This window comes from Dreissena polymorpha, chromosome 13 (assembly GCF_020536995.1).
Source record: "Dreissena polymorpha isolate Duluth1 chromosome 13, UMN_Dpol_1.0, whole genome shotgun sequence".
Classification (NCBI taxonomy): domain Eukaryota; kingdom Metazoa; phylum Mollusca; class Bivalvia; order Myida; family Dreissenidae; genus Dreissena; species Dreissena polymorpha.
In genome coordinates, this window is record NC_068367.1 from 34,842,021 (window position 1) to 34,862,943 (window position 20,923).

Consider the following 20,923-nt stretch of genomic DNA (forward strand, 5'->3'; position numbering starts at 1 on the left):
TCGACAGGAAGACTCCTAGATGCTTGTGGGAACTAACACCAGGTATTTGTGTAGCGAGCATTGTGAAGTTGTATTGATTAGGTTGTTGCTTTCTGGAGAATGTAAGTAATTCTGATTTAGATGGATTAAATAGAACATGCCATTTTAAAGCCCAGTTAGAAATTTTATTGATATCATTTTGTAATATTGCATTTGAATGGTTGGGCTCGTCTATAATAATGTACAGGGATGTGTCGTCAGCGAATAGACGGATGCTACTTTGGATATCATTTACAATATCGTTTATGAAGATTAAAAATAGGAGGGGCCCAAGTATAGAGCCCTGGGGAACCCCGGCCTCTAGTAAAGCCCAATTAGAGACGGCGCCTGGAATGACTACTCGTTGGCGTCTACCATTAAGATAATTTTGAATCCAAGATAGCAGCTTACCGCGGATGCCATAGGCATGGAGTTTAAGTAATAGACCCTGGTGCCATACTTTGTCAAAGGCTTTGCTTATGTCAAAGAAGACAGCTTTGACCTCTAATCCATTGTCAAGGGCTTTGCAAAACGTATCATATATATAAGTGAGTTGGTTGGTGGTTGAGTCCCCCGGCAGAAAACCGGACTGGAATGGGGTAAGAATTTTGTTACTTACAAGATGATTGTACACATGTTTAAATATTATTTTTTCAAAGACTTTTTCCATCGTGTCAAGTAGAGAAATTGGTCGGTAGTTACTCACTTCTTTAGGATCACCTTTTTTAAGTACTGCAGTGACATTAGCTTCTTTCCAACAGCTTGGCATTATACATTTGTTAAGTGAGAAGTTAAAAAAATCACATAAAGGAGTGGATAATTCAGCTCGACATTCCTTTAAAATATGGTTACTTATGCCGTCAGGTCCTGATGCTTTGTCAACAGAAAGAGACTTAAGGATGTCATGGACATCAGAAGGTGAAATAATAAAAGTTTCTAAAGAGTTAGTAATTGGAGCATAAGTGAGCTCTGGTGTACCTACGTTATCAATGTTAATAATTGAATGACTTTGAAAGAATGTATTTAAAATGTTCGCCTTTTCAAAACAATCAGTCACGGTGGAGTTGTCCAATGGATTAATAATATGAGAGTTCATGTTATTATTAGGTTTATTGATAAAGGACTTAAGTATTTTCCACCAGTTTTTAGGTGTGTCATTATTTTCTTTAAGTTTATCGCTTAGACTGTCGTAGTACTGATTTTTCGCTTGGCGAATAAAAGATATTGTCTGGTTTCTGATTGTTCGAAACTTGGACCAATGATAATCACTTTTTTTAGTTTTTGCAATACGGTAAGCCCGTTTGCGTTTTCTAATCATTCGACGTATATGTGTATTTAGCCATGGAGCATTACGCGGTTTGATTTTTATAACCCTGTTTGGGATACAAAGTTTGGCATTACGAATAATAGTGTCGGTGATATTAGTACAATATGTGTCAGTATCCAAACTTGAAATTGTATTCCAATTAAGTGAAGAAAACGTTTCACGTAGCAAATCGTAGTTACCATCCTCATAGCTCCATATATGACGCTCGTATACGTTCGCATTTGGCTTTTTATATTTAAAAATACCATATATAGGACAATGATAGCGTTGTTGTTGATCAAGAAAGGGATCACCAACACCTGACAATACCAAGCTGTTGGGGTTTGTTAATAGCAATAGGTCAAGAATTGACGAGGATCTTTCCGTAAAATGCGTAGGTTCATTGATAACTTGAACAAGATTGTATTCTAGGCACCAAGAGTCAAGCTTTCTTACTAGTATTGGTTGACTATTATTCATATTGAAGTCACCGGTTATAATGATGTCAGATATACCAGTTTCGATTGCCAAACCAATCGAGTCGTCAATTAAGTTGGTATATGATGCATCCGCGTTTGGTGGTCTATAAAATATTCCAAATAAAACACGCTTCATACTCAGCAAGTGGAGCTCAATCCAAATGCACTCTAACGTAATCGGTTCGAGGTCAACTCTGCGTTTATAATGGATACAATCTTTAACATAAAGCATAACCCCACCATGGCTATCATGTATTCGATCTTTGCGTTCGGGACATTGGTAAGAAGGGATAAGGAGTTCATCAGTTTCGATAGAGTTGTTAAGCCACGTCTCAGAAAAGGATAATATATCGAAATTTGAAAGTTCTGCTGTAAGAATTTCTATTTTGTTCCGTATACTCTGGACATTGTATTGCAAGAAGGAAAGGTTATTGGGCATTGCTGATAAGCAGTTTAGTGAATTGTACTCCGTTATATTGGAATCAAGAGAGCTAATCGATACAGGGCCTGGGTTCAATTCGATATCCCCAGAAAGCAACATGATAGCATAAATCCATGTAAATAAGACGACTGTAATTAAGACGAGAATAGATCTAATTACGAACAGTGAGTTAGAAACGTAACGTTTACCAACTATGGCGCGTGTATATGGCCATCGGATACACCGGCAAAGTTGAGATTGGCCTTTGATGTTTCGTAGAGACGACTCTAGAGCAATTTCATTTGTATGTATAGACATAAGAACTAGCACATTTAACGATGCAAAGAACAATCCGACTGACGTGTATCTTGATAAAATACTATAAGTATCCATCACTACACAATACAAACTGTGAGTGCTCTTTGTCACGAATTGCTACAATCCTATGGGCATCAACAAATCCTTCATCATGAAATAACACAGAACAGTAAACAATGCAAATAAAGATAACAAAGAAAAGGGTTATGGGTAGATAGATACAAGGAAATACAATAGAAAAATAAACAATGGAAGCAAAGAAAACAAAACAAAGCATTATGAGTAGATAGATAAATAGGTAGGGCATTATGCGCGAAAGTCGGTCATATGATACGATTCACATGTGCTGTATATGCTAACAAGATGTGATTGTGGAACACAATGTCCCACTATATGACGTTTGACCTTGAAGGATGACCTTGACCTTGACCCTTCACCACTCAAAATGTGCAGCTCCATGAGATACACATGCATTTCAAATATACAATTGCTAGCTTCATAATTGCAGAATTGACATTACATGTGCAATTTTGACCCATATATTTGACCTTGAAGGATGACCTTGACCTTGACCTTTCACCACTCAAAATGAGCAGCTCCATGAGATACACATGCATGCCAAATATCAAGTTGCTATCTTCAATATTGCAAAAGTATTCATAAAATAAGCGATTAGGGCCACATATATTTGACCTCTGACCTTGAAAGATGACCTTGACCTTTCACCTATTAAAATGTGTTGCTCCATGAGATACACATGCATGTCGAATATCAAGCTACTATCTTCAATATTGCAAAAATACTCATAAAATGAGCGATTTTGGCCACATATTTGACCTCTGACCTTGAAGGATGACCTTGACCTTGACCTTTCACGTTTCATGTTTATATCAGGAAATATCGCAATGACAGTCATGCATGTTATTATAAGAGAGAATACATTTCTGAGTGACATAATTCGATAAGAGCTTACACAAATCACACGAGAAGAAAGAAAACAGATGCAAATGATATAGTGAGATTGCTATAGACATGATTAATTTCGAGAAAATCTTAATTACAAATAAGCAGAAGAGAAAATGAATCGACAGTCTGTTTTGAAAAGGATTTACTCATCGCCGATGTATCATAAATGGTTCGTAAAACACGTTTTTAAGGTATGATTGTGTATACTGTTCATCATAGAAAAGGTGGAGCAGTTAATGGCTACTTGCTAGCTGCAACAGACGCATACGATCTGGATTTGGCGCGTAGCTCAGTGATCTGCTCGGGTTTGTCTATTCGGTGGATGACCCGCTTAAGATCACGGACCAACACTTGCCCGTCATGCGTCCACGCACCCTCTACGAGTTTGTCTGAAGCCAGCTTGCGAGCATCGTAGAACATCTCGCTGCGGTATCTCGTGAGCGCCTCGTTTACATAGACTTTCTTGTAAGGGTCAGTTGTTTTCGCACTTGTTCTAACGTTATAGAGCTTCTGCCGGGCCCTGTAGGATACGAATTTAATGATGATATCCCTTGGTTTTGATCCCACTTGTTTGCGAGGTCCTAGGCGATGAGTGCGATCAATCTCATCAATAGAAAGGTTTGCGCCTAGGTCGTTCACCATCTTTAAGATTATGCCGTCCGTATCCTCCTTTTCAGTTTCAGGGATCCCACTGACCCGAAGACAGTTACAATGTTCAATATTAAAAAAGTTATGGCCATTAAAATTTTCGGACGGACGGACAGACTGACACACTGACTGACTGACTGACTGACTGACTGACAGTTCAACTGATATAAGCCACCCTACCGGGTGCATAAAAAGCAATGGCGATATTTTTCTCAGCCACATAATTGTTAATAGTTAGATATCACAAAATGAAAGTGAAAGTAGAACTGTCAAAAATGACAACCTGTCAACGTGTTGTTTTTGCTGGCACGAGAGGGCGATTACACTCAATGTGTTCACATTTTGACCATAGGCTTTGTCAATGACCTTTATAGTATGGGTAGCTTTGATATTATTTATTGCTATTATGTAACTGCATGATTGTGTATATGTTTACAATACACATTTAGCATAAATAATGATATAAATATACTGATTGAGCTTATAATAATCTGAGAACTATAGCCAGGTAAATTAAGGACTTAAAATACAATTTTGTGTCCTGATTTTATGAAGAAATGACCATGCATGTCCTAGATTTCAAATTCAAGGCCCTGGTGTGACACATTGGTAGGAATTACCGTTAAACTGTTACCAGGCTTATGAATTTAGTTTTTATTGAATTATCTAAGGAAATCTAAATCAGGCACTGATTTTTCTTGTTTTAATACAGTCATAGATCAGTTGTGGCCTCTAAGTAATGACCAATTTTTGCTTACTTGTCACACCCTTAAAACTTTCCACACGTCTATAATAGCAAATCTGGATTTAGGTGATCTTCAATGGTACATTTAAACTTTAGCTCTGTTACAAGAGTGCTGGTAAAGTCCAGTCACATATTTAAATCTAGGCCATGTCAAAATCAAAGTGTCAAAGACAAATGAAAGATGCGTTCATTAATTATTGTCCAGTTGTTTACTACTGCTGTAAGTTTTTATATAATATGACTGATGAACATTATGTGAGAGAAAATTCACATTATCATTGTATATCAGGTTTAGCAGCCTTTTAGATAACACAGTATGCTAGTTTTCAATGTCGCTTCTGGGGATCAAACACGTAGGGCTTTAAGGAAGATTCTGAAATTTTCGATCCCTCGAGAGCAACCAATAAAATTAAGTCAAATATTGCCGACTCGGGTTTGTGAGTCGGTTCATGAAAGATAATGGAGCTCGACTGGTCATTGTCGGCTCTGGTACTACTTACATGTACCCCGGGTACTCTTAAGTATACTTACATGTACCCTGGGTACTCTAAGTATACTTACATGTACCCCAGGTACGGTAAATAAACGTAATTGTACTCGGTCCATATTAGACTGTACCCAAGTTGTATTTGCGCCCAAAATCCGATGTCGCAAAACGCGCAACCGATTATCTTAAACACACTTCTCTTCAAAAAACACTGCATCAACATGCTTTTTGAGTATGTGTTCCGATAATATAGAGGCCATTCTACAGAAAATTGACATAAATGTGCAGGGCTTAACACTAAGGCACGTCCGAACGACATTCACTGCCTGAACCTTGGTCCGGGCTAGCCAATGTCCCAGGAACATGCCCGACCGGTCGTGTGTATTTTGGGCGGGATAATATTTTCTATATCAATAAACTGCGTTTTAAATAAGCTTTTCAAAGATGCAAAAATCTTGATACAGTACGATCAGATGACAATTAAATCCCAGAGTGAGTTCGGAGACAACGAACGGATCGTATCTCGAAAAAGATTCGGAACCCCCTGATTGCAATCAAAAAGAGGCCGACAATTCAGAAAATCCCCGGCGGTTTTCCTGGTAAAACACGTCAGTACCTATTTTTAAACGGAATGCCGCTAGACACGGTTTTTGATTGGTTTCCTCGAAGTGACGTGTTTTCTCAATGAAAATACGTTTGAAACTAAAAGCCGGGATCGCCCAGGATCGTCCGGAATGATGAAGGTATAAAACTCGACATTAACACAAACTAACTACAAAATGAATAGTTATTTATCAATTTTAAATAATTTTAATTTGTTGTCATTATGGAAAAGTTATTCAATCCTTTAGATTATTAATAAATCCATGTAGAGGAAGATAGAGACTTTATTTAGATTAGAAGTGTTTTGACAATATTTTTTACGCAATTCAATTAGCAAAACTAATATTGATCGTCGATCCCGGCTTTTAGTAGAGATTTAACCCTGTACAATTGTTACAACTACCGTAACACGTTATTTATTTTGCTAAGATTCACTTTCCATTTCATTTAAGACGGTAACACGGCAATCTATGTAAAAAAGGTTTTAACGTTCATTTCGTTGTTTAAGTTTGGCTTTACGGGTGGGCATGGGGGTTCCTCGGATACGAAAAGAAAAGGGAAGGAGGAAAGTAAGAGGAAGTATGAGGAAATATAAAAACAAGAAAATTTCTCCAGAAATGGCGTGAAGATTACAAATAGTTGTCTTAAATAGATGAATATTGAATTCAATAGCATTATATAGTAAGGCAAGCTAATAAGAATGATTTAATCATAATTGCGCATCTCCAAGCACAAGTAAATACAAGTTGAATGATAAATATAAAGGTTTTTATAATACTTGGGTCAGGGCACATGAAAGATTGGTCAGGGCTAGTAGGTTCTGCATTTACAAGCCCAAACGGGCTAGTTCAAAAAAAGTTAGTGCTAAGCCCTGATGTGTATATATAATTATTACAAAAAATAGTCGACAACAACTGATTTAGGGTTAAATTTCCCGGGTGCATTTTAGTATATTTACCGTACCCGGGATTCATGTAAGTATACTTAAGAGTACCCCGGGTACATGTACGTAGTACCCGAGCTGACAATGAACAATCGAGCGATACTGGAAGGTGCAACATCTCTCACGCCCCCTAGCATCGCCTTTAGCAGTATTCAATTCTCAACAGGAAAGTGCAGGAGTCATTGATCCCGAGGGACAAGAAAAACAATTGATTAATGTTCGAAATAAATAATTTGATTAATGACAATTCTATTATTTGAGCCAGGTCACAGGAAAAGCGCAGTCAAATCAGTATCCAATTAAATTATTTGTTATTGTCAGAAAAACGCTTTTAAGCAAACAGCTTTCAAGCGACTGCAGACTGATCTAGATCCAAACTGGCCACAATCGCTTAATGTTTCTTTTACTGTGACACAGTTCATTTAATTTTAAAATGATAAAAAGTACTAACACTAAGAAAGAGTACTAACCAGTAAAGAGTTTGAAATCAATGTTGAATCTCAGCCTCAGGACAGCTTGGTGATCTGCAAATCCCCGATGAAATGTTGATATCGGGTATCATAGTCATTCAATAAGTCGCAAAATGCTCGAATACAATTTATAAAGCACAATGTGACTTATATTGGTAACTAAAAATACCAGTAATCAGTATGCCAGTTTTGCCGTGTCAAGCTGTTACGATCCAGAAAGTCCTTCATTCACATCGAGTATATATCCTTCGAATTCCAACTATTGTTGTCATAAGCGGAGATTTAGTGAATAAATAATTCATATATCCTAAATGACAGCTTCTAAATAGCGAAACAAGCCAATGTATGCAGTAAGACAGTTTTGACTCGAGACTCTCATTAAGGCGGCCATTGTTGAGTGTTCAAACACGAACGACAACTCTGCTAGGAGAATGTTATCAATGCTCCTACCCAGTGGCGTATGCAAAAGGGAAGTAACTGAAAAAACCGAGTTATCTCAATCGGACTGGCTCGGTCTTTTACATAGGCCGCCATTGTAATTTTTTTAGGGTGATTATCAATCCTTGGACGATGCTGTTCGCATCGTCAAAAAGGTTTTTACGATCGTTTCGTTGTTTAGTTTGGCTTTACGGGTGGGGATGGGGGTTCCTCGGATACGAAAAGAAAAGGGAAGGAGGAAAGTAAGAGAAAGTATGAGGAAATAAAAAAACAAGAAAATTTCTCCAGAAATGGCATGAAGATTACAAATAGTTGTCTTAAATAGATGAATATTGAATTTAATAGCATTAGTAAGGCAAGCTAATAAGAATGATTTAATCATAATTGCGCATCTCCAAGCACAAGAAAATACAAGTTGAATGATAAATATAAAGGTTTTTATAATACTTGGGCCAGGGCACAATAAAGATTGGTCAGGGCTAGTAGGTTCTGCATTTACTAGCCCGAACGGGCTAGTTCAAAAAAAAGTTAGTGTTTAGCCCCGATGTATATATATAATTATTACAAAAAAATAGTCGACAACGACGGATTTAGGGTTAAATTTCCCGGGTACATTTTAGTATATTTACCGTATCCGGGATACATGTAAGTATACGTAAGAGTACCCGGGGTACATGTACGTAGTACCCGAGCCGACAATGAACAATCGAGCGATAATGGAAGGTGCAACATCTTTCACGCCCCCTAGCATCGCCTTTAGCAGTATTCAATTCTCAACAGGAATCATTGATCCCGAGGGACAAGAAAAACAATTGATTAATGTTCGAAATAAATAATTTGATTAATGACAATTCTATTATTTGAGCAAGGTCACAGGAAAAGCGCAGTCAAATCAGTATCCAATTAAATTATTTGTTATTGTCAGAAAAACGCTTTTAAGCAAACAGCTTTCAAGCGACTGCAGGCTGATCTAGATCCAAACTGGCCACAAACGCCTTAATGTCTCTTTTACTGTGACACAATTCATTTAACTTTAAAATGATAAAAAGTACTAACACTAAGAAAGAGTATACAAACCAGTAAAGAGTTTGAAATCAATGTTGAATTTCAGGACAGCTTGGTGATCTGCAAATCCCCGATGAAATGTTGATATCGGGTATCATAGTCATTCAATAAGTCGCAAAATGCTCGAATACAATTTATAAAGCACAATGTGATTTATATTGATAACTAAAAATACTAGTAATGCAGTATGCCAGTTTTGCCGTGTCAAGATGTTAGTGTTACGATCTAGAAAGTCCTTCATTCACATCGAGTATATGTCCTTCGAATTCCAAATATTGTTGTCATAAGCGGAGAATTTAGTGAATAAATAATTCACATATCCTAAATGACAGCTTCTAAATACCGAAACAAGCCAATTTATGCAGTAAGAAAGTTTTAAATCGAGACTCTCATGGTGGCGGCCATTGTTGAATGTTGAAACACAAACGACAACTCTGCTAGAAGAATGTTATCAATGACGAGCAATCTCCTACGCAGTGGCGAATGCAAAACGGAAGTAACTGACAAAATCGAGTTATCTCAATCAGACTGGCTCGGTCTTTTACATAGGTCGCCATTGTGATTTTTTTTCTTACGGTTATGATACCTTTGACGATGCTGTTCGCATCGTCAAAAATGTGAGCACCGCCTTTTATGGAACGCCATAGCTGTCTTACGTTGTTACATTTCTTTCTGTCTTCTTTAGAAGGTGTCTTACTATGTCAAACCGTCGTGACAGTTTGTCAATAGGTGGTGTTTACTTGTCAAGAGACATTCTTATTATGTCAGACAGTCGTGTTAGCATGTTCAAATGTGGTGCTGACTTGTCTAAATACTGTCCTCTTATGTCAAACCGTCGTATTATATTGTCAAAATTTAATGATGACTTGTCAAAATACAGTCCTATTAGGCCAAACCGTCGTGTTATCTTGTCCAAATGTGGTGTTTTGACAAGTCAACATCACATTCGGGCAAGATAACTCGACGGTTTGACATAAAAAGACTGTGTTTTGACAAGTCAACATCACATTTGGAAAAGATAACACGACGGTTTTACATAATAAGACAGTGCTTTGTCAAGTCAACATCACAGTTGTACATGATAACACGACGGTTTGACATAATAAGACTGTATTTAGACAAGTCAGCACCACATTCAGAAAAGATAACAAGACGATTTAACATAATACGACTGTGTTTTGATAACACAACAACACATATGGACAAGTTATCACGACGATTTGACATAAAAAGACACCTTCTAAAGAAGACAGAAAGAAATGTAGGAACGTAAGACAGCTATTGCGTTCCATAGCCTCTGAATGTCCATGCAAAGCATTTTGGGTTTAAAACGGTTGGAGGGCTACTTTAAGCTCAAACTTTTCATCATGATAATAAGGATTAATGCTAATCTAATACTAATAATAAAACTAATAATAATAATAATAATTATAATAATAATAATAATAATAATATTAATAATAATAGTAGTAGTAGGTTTACATTGGAATTATAATATATTAAGTTGAAAGTAGAAACTCACCTGCGCGCCATTAAATTTTCCTTATAAACCAGTTGCGATCCGCTCCCAGCCTTTTAAAACTGCTGAGTGAAAAGTGCCCGGGCAAATGCCGGGTGTCTATCGGAGATAGGTAATATGAGAACCCATTGCTTTTGTGCTGCAGGTTTGAACTCCTTTAATTGTGAAAGCTTTAAATGGTGCAAACGTTGTAATGAAATCTTTCAAACTAATCAGTACCGCGAAGGTTATGTCTTAGGTATGCGACCGGTAATGTAACTCTTCTGAATTGTAAAGCAAAGCAAGGTCCATAAATACGAACAATCGATCGGTAGAGTGATATCAGCGTACATTAAGGATTAGCACTTCAGCTAGGTTACCTCAAGATCATAAGCACGAATGATGCAATGAAGAACGCATAGACAGTTACTAATATAAAAAAAATAAAACAGTTGCGAGTACGGTATGTTGTTAAACATTTTACCGTACACACCTTGTTTGCGACAGACTTATTATCCCCGCCATCGGCGGAGGGATATTGTTTTGGCGTTGTCCGTCCTTCCGTCCGTCTGTCTTTCCGTCCTTCCATCCGTCCGTCCGGCACTTTTGTGTCCGGAGCCATATCTTGGAAGTGCTTTAGCGGATTTCATCGAAACTTGGTATGAGTATAGATAAGAGGATGATGCACGCCAAATGGCATTGTACACCATCTGTTAATAACGGAGTTATCGCCCTTTGTATCTTGAAAATATGCTTTTATGTGTGTCCTGAGCCATATTTTGGAAGTGCTTTGCCGCATTTCATTGAAACTTATTATGAGTATATATATGGATTAGAGGATGATGCACGCCCAATGGCATTGTACATCATCTGTTAATAAAGGAGTTATGGCCCTTTGTATCTTGAAAAATGCTTTTTTGAGTGTCAAATATAACACTCTTGTGTCCAGAAGCATATTGGCGGGGGATATCATTTCAACGAATTTGCTTGTCTTAAAGAGAGTCGTGTATGCATGTGTTTACTTGAACGAATGAAACATAAAAGCAATTTAATTTAATTTTAAACCGCAAGCGAAAGATGAAAACCTTACAATACAGACACATATGGTTTTCACCAGGGTTCAAGACTACGACACCGGACTCCATCTGATTACTGGTAGTTAAGATTTAAACACTAACATGCTTGATCACCTTTCAATTAGATTTATACACTAGCATGCTTTTGAATAGTGTTTATGCCCTGTTATATATTCTTGTATTTACAGCATTCTAAAGATTACAACAACACCGTTCCTGTCAACTAGAAACAGACAAAAATGTAATACACTTAAAGGGATCTTTTCACGGTTTGGTAAATTGACAAAATTGAAAAATATGGTTTCAGATTCGCAAATTTTCGGTTTAGTTATTATATGTGTGAGGAAACAGTATTACTGAACATTTGCCATGGTCTAATATAGCCATTATATGCATCTTTTGACGATTTAAAAACCTAAAAATTATAAAGCGTTGCAACGCGAAACGATTGAATAATTTGGAGAGTTCTGTTGTTGTCGTTTAAACTTGTGAAACTACGAAGATTGCTTATATAACGTATAAAATACGCATCTTATGTATGCTTGGCAGGATAGCTCAGTTGGCTAATGTGTTTTTACTTCAGGATTCCGGGGGTCACTGATTCGAGCCCTGCTGCGGGCTACATTTTTTCCTTTTTTAAATTTTATTTTTGATTTTTTACTGGAGCTTTTAAAATTTAATGTTTACATTTATCAATATAAAGCATTTTATGACAAACTTCAAAACATGCCAAATTCTGTGAAAAGGCCCCTTTAGAATTTCAATTACTATGTTATGAATATATGTTTTTCAGTACTTTGTTATTTCGCTCGTTTACATCCTAATTTAAGAATCTGTGACAACCTGTTTTTAAAAGGAATATCATCATTATTGTCAACCGTACAAAACAAACAACGTTAATGCATGTTATGGTTTTTATATGATAACAGAGTTATTCACATATATTTGACTGTTTTGTATAATTTTCAATGTTGAAGACTATTTTATAGCACAGTCTCGTGATGTAGCATTTATATAATATGTTCAAGCTTTTAATATAGAACGCCATAGCTGTCTTACAGTGTTACATTTCTTTCTGTCTTCATTAGAAGGTGTCTTATTCTATCAAACCGTCGTGATGTTTTGTCAATATGTGCTGTTGCCTTGTCAAAATACAGTCCTATTATGTTAAACAGTCGTATTATCATTTTCAAAGGTGGTGTTGACTTGTCAAAATACAGTCCTATTATGTCAAACCGTCGTATAATCTCGTCTAAATTTGATGTTGACTTTTGAATATTTTGACAAGATAACACGACGGTTTGACATAGTAAAACTGTGTTTTGACAAGTCAGCACCACATTCAAACAAGATAACAAGACGTTTTGGCATACATGTGATACGACTGTGTTTTTACAAGACAACAACAAATATGGAGAAGATATTACGACGTTTTGACATAATAAGACACCTTCTAAAGAAGACATAAAGAAATGTAACAGCGTAAGACAGCAATGGCGTTCCATATTTACATGCCTACGAAGGTGTATTGGGTTTATAATTCAACCACAGCAATTCTTTGTAAACTTGAACTATTGAACAGGCAATTGTGCCGTGTTTACATGCGAGGCGGATAATATAATAAGGACAGATTGATCATATTAGCGGGAAACACTTCAAAGGGGCATTTCACGTTTTGGTAAAATGAAAAAAAAAATATATAAATTGTTTCAGACTCGCAAATTTACGCTCTAGTTATGCTATCTGTGAGAAAACATTAATACTGACCACATACCATGCTATAAAATATCCAGTTAATGCAACTTTTGACGATTTAAAAACCTGAAAATTATAAAGCGTTGCAACTCGAAACGATTGAAGTATGTGGAAAGTTCGTCTGCTGTCGTTATATTTTGTGACACTACATGTACGAGGAATGCTTATATAGAGTCTAAAATTCATCACTCATTGTATGATCACGTATGGCCGAGTGGTTTAAGCGATAGACTGTTGCTCCAGGGGTCAGTGGTTCGAGCCCATTTGTGGCTTTTTCTTTTAACTTTTACTGGGACTTTTTAGATCCAATTTTTACATGTATCAATATAAAGCATTAAATGACAAACTTAAATACATGCCAAAATCTGTGAAAATGCCCTTTTACCAACAAATAAACCGAACACATGAACATGACCTTTCACTTTACTTAAAAATGGACAGACAAATATAAATGTTTAACTTTAAAGCGACATTGTTAAATTTAACATAGACATGCCATTTTCGAGGGACACTACAAACAAATTTTACTACAAGGAAGACGATAACCAAATCTAGTTTTAGAACATATTCTAAAACAATTTTGTCAAATTCAATGATTAAACATAACACTTATATATGAGTTGTACTCTCTCACCAAAAGGCTACACTTCAGATAGTAATACATAACGATTTAGAATACTTGCTCTGAAGTAAAAACAAAGGTAAATTTCGGAAACGAAATAAATCTGTTTAACAAATGGCATATAACTTGTCCCAAAAATTAAGTTAATGTGTTAAACTCGCGGCACATTTACACCACAGCTGTTGATTTCATAATACAATAACTCTCGTTGGCTTTGGTACATCTATCCCATAGCAAGTTTGTATCCCATAGTAAATATATTTATAATACTTACTACACGAACTGTTGTGAACTCTGATATATTTATCGCTTACAAGATGTATTCATAATAAGTACCACATGGACTGTATTGACTTCTGATTTGTGCATCCCATAGAAGGAGAATTCATAATGAATGGACTTTTGTGAGGTATGATACATTCATCCCACATCAGTTGTATTCATAATCATTATGACAGGACTGTCGTGAGTTATGATAAATTCGACCCACAGCATGTGTTTTTATAATGCATGGAATGTCGGGAGTTATGATACAGTCATCCCAAAGCAGGTATCTTCATAATGCATGAACTGTCGTGAGTTATGATACATTCATCCCCCAGCAGGAGTATTGATAATGCATGGACTGACCTGGGTTATGATACATTCATCCCACAGCAGGAGTATTCATCATGCATGGAGTGTCGTGAGTTATAATACATTCACCCCAGCATGCGTGTTCATAATGCATGCACTGTCGCGATGTCCGGTACATTCATCTCACAGCAGGTTTAATTATAATGCATGGACTGTCGGGAGTCATGATAAATTCGTTTAACAGCCGGTGTCTTCCTAATGCATGGACAGTCCTAAAAGAGCGATGGTATAATAATATCGTATATATGGGCTTCAAGTTGACTGTTTTATCTTTAATATCGCTAGAGGTGTTTTGATTATGTTTCAACTACGTGAACTTGTTTGTAGCGTGTACCATGGTTAGTGGAGATAAAGAATATAATACACGCAATGGCAATTGTGTGTCAATCTTTAACACTGGTGTACAGCAATAACGCTTACATTACACAAATGTAAAGCAAACGCCTGAAAATACCAGTACGACATAAAAACAACAACATAATAGTCTATGGGAAAATCTTTCAAACATTAAAATTACAATGCGATCCAAAGGTTGTGTGAAGGGGAAACAATATTAACTAAAAACAATGACCTCAACAGTAAACATTCTAAAAATGAACTATGTTTGGTATTACTATCATATTGAATAAATTGTCATGATAGGTAACATGTTCGCTTCTTCACGGGATTCGTTGAACTCGATTTGTTTAACACACTTCGGTATTCAGACAACATTGAAGCATGCAAAACACTCATAACACTGTACGAGGTTTAACATTTATTCCTTAATTGATTGCTTTTAATTAAACTGACACCCTATTAAAGCTGCATTTATGTACTCTTACTATACTGAGGAACAAATAGCGCAAGCTCTATTCAACACCTGACGCAAATATGATACCTTGAAACAAGTTTTAATTTACAAAACCTAAACAATATAATTGGAATGCAGCACGGGATTTCACAGATAATCCACTACAATACACACTAAGTTGTATACGCCGCGTTAAGTTAAAGTGACTCAGAATGAACAGACAAATCGAAGATAAATACGCAAATGCATAAACCCGAGGAGAACTGCTGATTATAACAGTTAAGAAATAAACTACAGGCTGTTGTGATGAGAGATAATTATTTTCAAAAGGACACCACACACACTTACAGACTTATACAACTAAATCATGAACAAGGTACATTTTCAGTTGTTTCTCTGTTACGTTTGTTAAAGTGCGCGGCCGTTCAATAATAAATTTCTGTCCACTGTTTAAATTCTTATTCTCATTTAAAATCAATTGTATTTTAAAGGGCGGTTATTCGTGTGAATTTGAACGGAAATCGTCATCAATGGTCTCCCTAACTACATGTTTGTTCGATTTCATTATAAGCACACACATATTTTGAAAATTATAAAACACAAATATCAGAATTATACCACATATATATCAAAATATTTCATACATATATGAACTTTTAGAACGTATATATGAAAATATCGGACATAAATATGAAATTCTACAACATATATTTGTTATGCAATACATATATCGGAAACTGTAGTCAGTCCGTTCAAAACATTCCTGCCGGATGGTGGGGCAGTTTTTATTGTGTGGTTTAATAGAACCAGTGTGAGCAAGCAAAAATCTTATGCTTACCCAATCATCAAACAACTTGCCCAGCTTGTTTTTTTTTTAAATTTAGGAGAATTTAATCATTTTCCGATGAAATACCTGGCTGCCATTGGGTTATGCAGTTTTCCTTCATTACTTCAAAGCGTTCGACCAATCTTTACCTAATTTTCGAACGTATGTCGAAGACTTGTTCCAATAATATTACTGCCCACATACAATCTGTGCGGTGAGTGGTAAAAAAAGCTTGGTCAGAAGTCAAATTTGTAACACAAACATCATAAAAGCAGAGTTTCAATAATGTCACTGCTCGCATACAATTTCTGCTTCAGGTAAGCGCACCAGGGCCTTTGGCCCTCTTGATTGAATTATCAAACGTATACAAACAGTTCAGTGAGGATGAGTATTTTTTAAACGCGTTTTCGTTGGATTTGGGCTGCCCTCGATGCGATCCTTTACAAGTAAATGATTAACTTGCAGAAACAGCACTTTATTTATAGCTGGAATATGCACATATAAATAAGTAATGTGATACTATATCTTAACATCAATGCAGCCAGTATTAAACAAAAAAGTTCATTTCTGTTATCTGCCGAAGAATAAGGGACCATCCAACATTATATGTAAACATAACGATTAATTGCTGAAACAGTTATTTATAATATTGATGTATCTTTAATTTGATACAACTTTATAATTCTTTTAATAGTAAAAGTACCCGTTTTCTATAAACAGCTGAATCATTTATAAAAGATGCATGAACTTATATACGCCAATTGATATCATTTAAAGTCAAATTAAATTCTTAACATTGTATGTGACGCTGAATTGAAATGTCTATATCGAGAAATTTAGTAATTCCTAACAGATTGACTGAATATCTGGCAAATATAAACAATGTTTAATTTATTTTATATTTTGAAGTCCGGATTAAAACAAATATGATTAATGGGGAAAGTTTGCCATAGTTTACGCCCATTCTCAATAACATGATACCATTCATGTACCCGATGTCGGCGAGCTTTTCTATAAATCGTGCAACGAATATGTATTATCTAGGCGCTTTAGAGTTTACATAACCTAAATAGAAACAAAGTTTAATTTTTTTAAGGTGCATAACAAACAAAATCGATATTTTAATTTAAATATGCCATTTTTACATGTTCGTTACTGTTGTTAGTCAACAGTGTCATCAAGCGCACGCATTACTTTTATTGAACAAAGAACACCTATAAAAATGATATGATTTAATACGCAATTTATATTGTATATAGCCTAAAAATACAAAAGGAGACATAGAGAATACTAGGTTAGTGTTGAATACAGAGAAGTTTATGTTGCGAGGCTTAGAACGCCGGAAGCGCGAGCCTTGGCGAGCGCTTTCGGTGTTCGAGCCGAGCAACATAAACTTCTCTGTATTTAACGCTAATCCTAGTATTCTATTTATCCCATTTGAATTTTTTCAACCTGACATTTAACATAAATAGATCTAATAACCTTAACAATAATTTTAATTCAGTCATAAAAGCGCTTAAAATCTAACAAATGTAACCATGCGTAGTGATATACATGTATTTGTTTTGGTACGCAAAATAGTCTTTAAAAATTCACACACAAACTGTAAAACAAGTAAAAATATCACCATATGCCTACAAAAAGGCTACATTCAATTTTACGCAGTATGCGAATTTTAACACATTACGACCGCGAAAAGAAGATTTTACTTTACTAAAATTCATTTTATTTTCGAAAGAAAATGATCAAAATCAAATATGGCGGCGATTGCTCCTGACAAAAATGCTGTCGATGTCAACACACATGTACACCATCGACGACCCAGTTCTGGCTACAATAACTTTAAATGTCGCTTTTTATGATTTTTGACTGGCGCGACTTTGTACAGGTCTGTCAATACTAAATAAACTATACGCTGAAGTTTCTTTAGCTATCGAAGACCTTGACAATTTTGACGAGTAAACAGACAATTGCAGCGACTGACACTTTATTTGACAAAATATACAGGGTAATACGTTTTCCGACTTCGGACGACGAATTTAAGGACGCGCAGAACGTGTTTTTTTATATAATGTTATGGGTAAGCCGTGTGTGATCCGATGCATCAATGGCGCCCATGTTAAAATCATTTCCCCGAGAACAGGGAACGACAAAAGTACAAACAAAAATCAAAACATGTAAGAACTAGTATCTTACCTTTAATTATCCTTTAAAATCCATCTAATAATCCATTTAACTCAAGAATTGACGATTTTGCATCTAGGGTCTTTAATAATTATTTTAGCATAGTTAAATAAAGACCCTTATGCCATTCTATCACTTTATTCAAATGAGTTTATGAACGCGATAAACTTTCTTCTTCGTCACACGCTACGTCATGTACTCTACATTACTGCTGTTCAAATGAACCGGAGCAGTTTATCTAATTATAGCCGTTGGTAAACTCGGTTGCAATTGCAGATTTCTGCATACAAACATAATTATGAGTAAACTTGCACAATGTTTTATTTATCTATGGTAAATGCCCTTATTGTACGAGAAAATAATTTAATATATAAATACACAAAGAATGGAAAACATTCCAGTACACAACAGATGAATGAGTAGAAAATACCGGTGTACAAAATGGGACGTTCCCAATTCCAGTGTGGTGCTATTTTTACCATCTTATACTTTACACGGCTCTATGCCTAACGTGAATAAAATAGGAAAGCAAACATAGCAGATTATTCATGAACTGTGCGATATGTGTATGGCTTGTTGTACATTCTTAATATTTAAGTTAAATGTCAAAAGTATATGCTTTGGTTATAAACAATGCACATTACACGAATTAAGGAAAATGTGATCAATTGACAATTCAGATATGTCGACATACAGTACATGTAGAAAACATGTGAAATAAGTCGCGTTTATAATAAATCGTCAAAAAAATGGGGAAAATGACGCAATAAGTATGTCATTTTATGACGCCATCAATCAGCTGATTCATTATACGGATGGCGAAAAATCATGTCATATGACTAGATTTAAAGGTTGAAGGTCGTATAATTTTGAAGCTTATGTTTTGTCGACTTTGTTTCTTATGAAAAATCATTCAGTGGTAAAGTAAGTATAAATATATAAAAAAAATCGTGTAATTTTATATTTTATTTCAACATTTCTTTTGGTGAATATGTCATATATATATTTTTCTGCAAAATATGAACATTTTCTTCTAATGGGTGACCTTAAAATTCGATCAATGAACCAAACAATATCGACCTAATTTTAGCGCACATCGAATGACGTCATTTAAAACGTAGTCCTTGCACGCGACAGGTATAGTCCACAGTGTTGAATACAAGCAAGTATATTCCACAATGTGTTATACCGTCAATGTCGCGGTGAAAATGGGATAAAATGTTTGTTTTGCTACAAGCATATAAAATACGGTTTGTCTGTAAATTTAATCAGAAGAAAGGTTCATTACATTACATCGGTAAGGAACAGTTCCTTTCTTTAATACACTAAAACCTATTTAAACTTTGAAATACATACGTAGTGATCATATTCTCTGTCAAGATAAAATAAGAAACCTCAAAACATGCAAAGAAACGCAATTACTAAATGTTTGTTCCCTCGAATTATGAATTTTGACTTTTCATTGAAAGGTTCGTTACTCTTAATCTGAACTTAGGTCTTACATTTACATGCTTATAAACCTAAATGTAACTTAGATTAAGTTATAAACCATTGACATTCGGTTAAACAAAATCGTATTTTGAAATTGCGCGCTCTCTTAATTATATAATGTAGTCGATTGAAAGGTTTATTATGTCAGATTTGATACCGGGATTATATAAATGCATGCAAATAGGCCATATTTGGAAGAAACGTGAGAATTTGTTTTGCATGTTATCGTATATGATATCAATGAGAACTATATATTTGTTATTCCAACTTTCGGAACTGAACATACAGATCGTTAAACTGATACTAGATTTGCACACTCTAAAATAAAGAAAAGACAAGTAAATTCCTCTACAAGCTGACCATTATTTACGTTATTGATTATGCACTTAAAGTTTTTTACATGTGTATTTATATTCTTTTCCTACGAGACATGCTTTACTGGTATATAAATTAACAGGATGAGTTCTTTTATTAAGTGCGATGAGTTATCATTTTTGGTTTGAAACAAGCCTAATAAAATCGAGTAATTGTATAACAGAAACAGATTTTTTAATTATATATTCATTCATGGTTTTGAATTCATGTTGCATTTTATTATGTTTGTTTTGTTTTCATAAAAAAAGTGTCGATCCTATGTACTGCAAATGACATTATGTCTCGTCTTTCTATCTACCATGTTGTATTTTATCTGATCGTCTTTTCCATATACTCATTATAAGTATTATGGATGTGTGAATAATAAAGCACAAACATGTAGTACCACATGTAAATGGGGGAACACACCTTTATATATTGGCAATAAACATCATTCGTTTTCTTATTTCATTCAAATGTGTAAGCTCCCTTTAACAGGCCTAGTTTTTTCCCGCGGATCATATTGCAAGCTTCATGTTTACAGCACGCAGCGGTTACATGTTATGACACTGCAAATAAATCGAATTTTATGTCAAGGCCGCAATTTTATTGTGGAAAAGTATATTGTACCTAAGCATGGATTACGTGCATGTTAGCGCTGAAAACATGACAGTGCGCCCTAAGTTTTCAAACAAACAGTTGAATACGCAATGTATCTTTGCAATCTGATACAACGCCCGGTAATCGCGGTCTGATAAAATCAATATCCCAGCCAAGCCTG

General features: G+C 35.4%; 3 protein-coding genes across 3 annotated transcripts in view; all 3 read right to left on the reverse strand.

Annotated features, from left to right (window-relative positions):
- LOC127856540 (uncharacterized protein CXorf38-like) overlaps positions 1-20,923 on the reverse strand; it is a 298,342-nt gene that overhangs the window by 13,922 nt on the left and 263,497 nt on the right. The gene's annotated exons all lie outside the window — the stretch shown is intronic.
- Positions 1-20,923, reverse strand: part of LOC127854575 (uncharacterized) — a 320,519-nt gene that overhangs the window by 6,308 nt on the left and 293,288 nt on the right. Inside the window, exon 2 of the mRNA XM_052389638.1 lies at positions 1,158-3,235. Coding sequence (XP_052245598.1) covers positions 1,158-2,617 — 1,460 coding nt within the window. The 5' untranslated portion in view covers positions 2,618-3,235. The remainder of the gene's footprint in view (positions 1-1,157; positions 3,236-20,923) is intronic.
- On the reverse strand, positions 3,749-4,150 carry LOC127854576 (uncharacterized). The gene has a single exon (XM_052389639.1). The coding sequence runs from the start codon at positions 4,148-4,150 to the stop codon at positions 3,749-3,751; it is 402 nt and encodes a 133-aa protein (XP_052245599.1).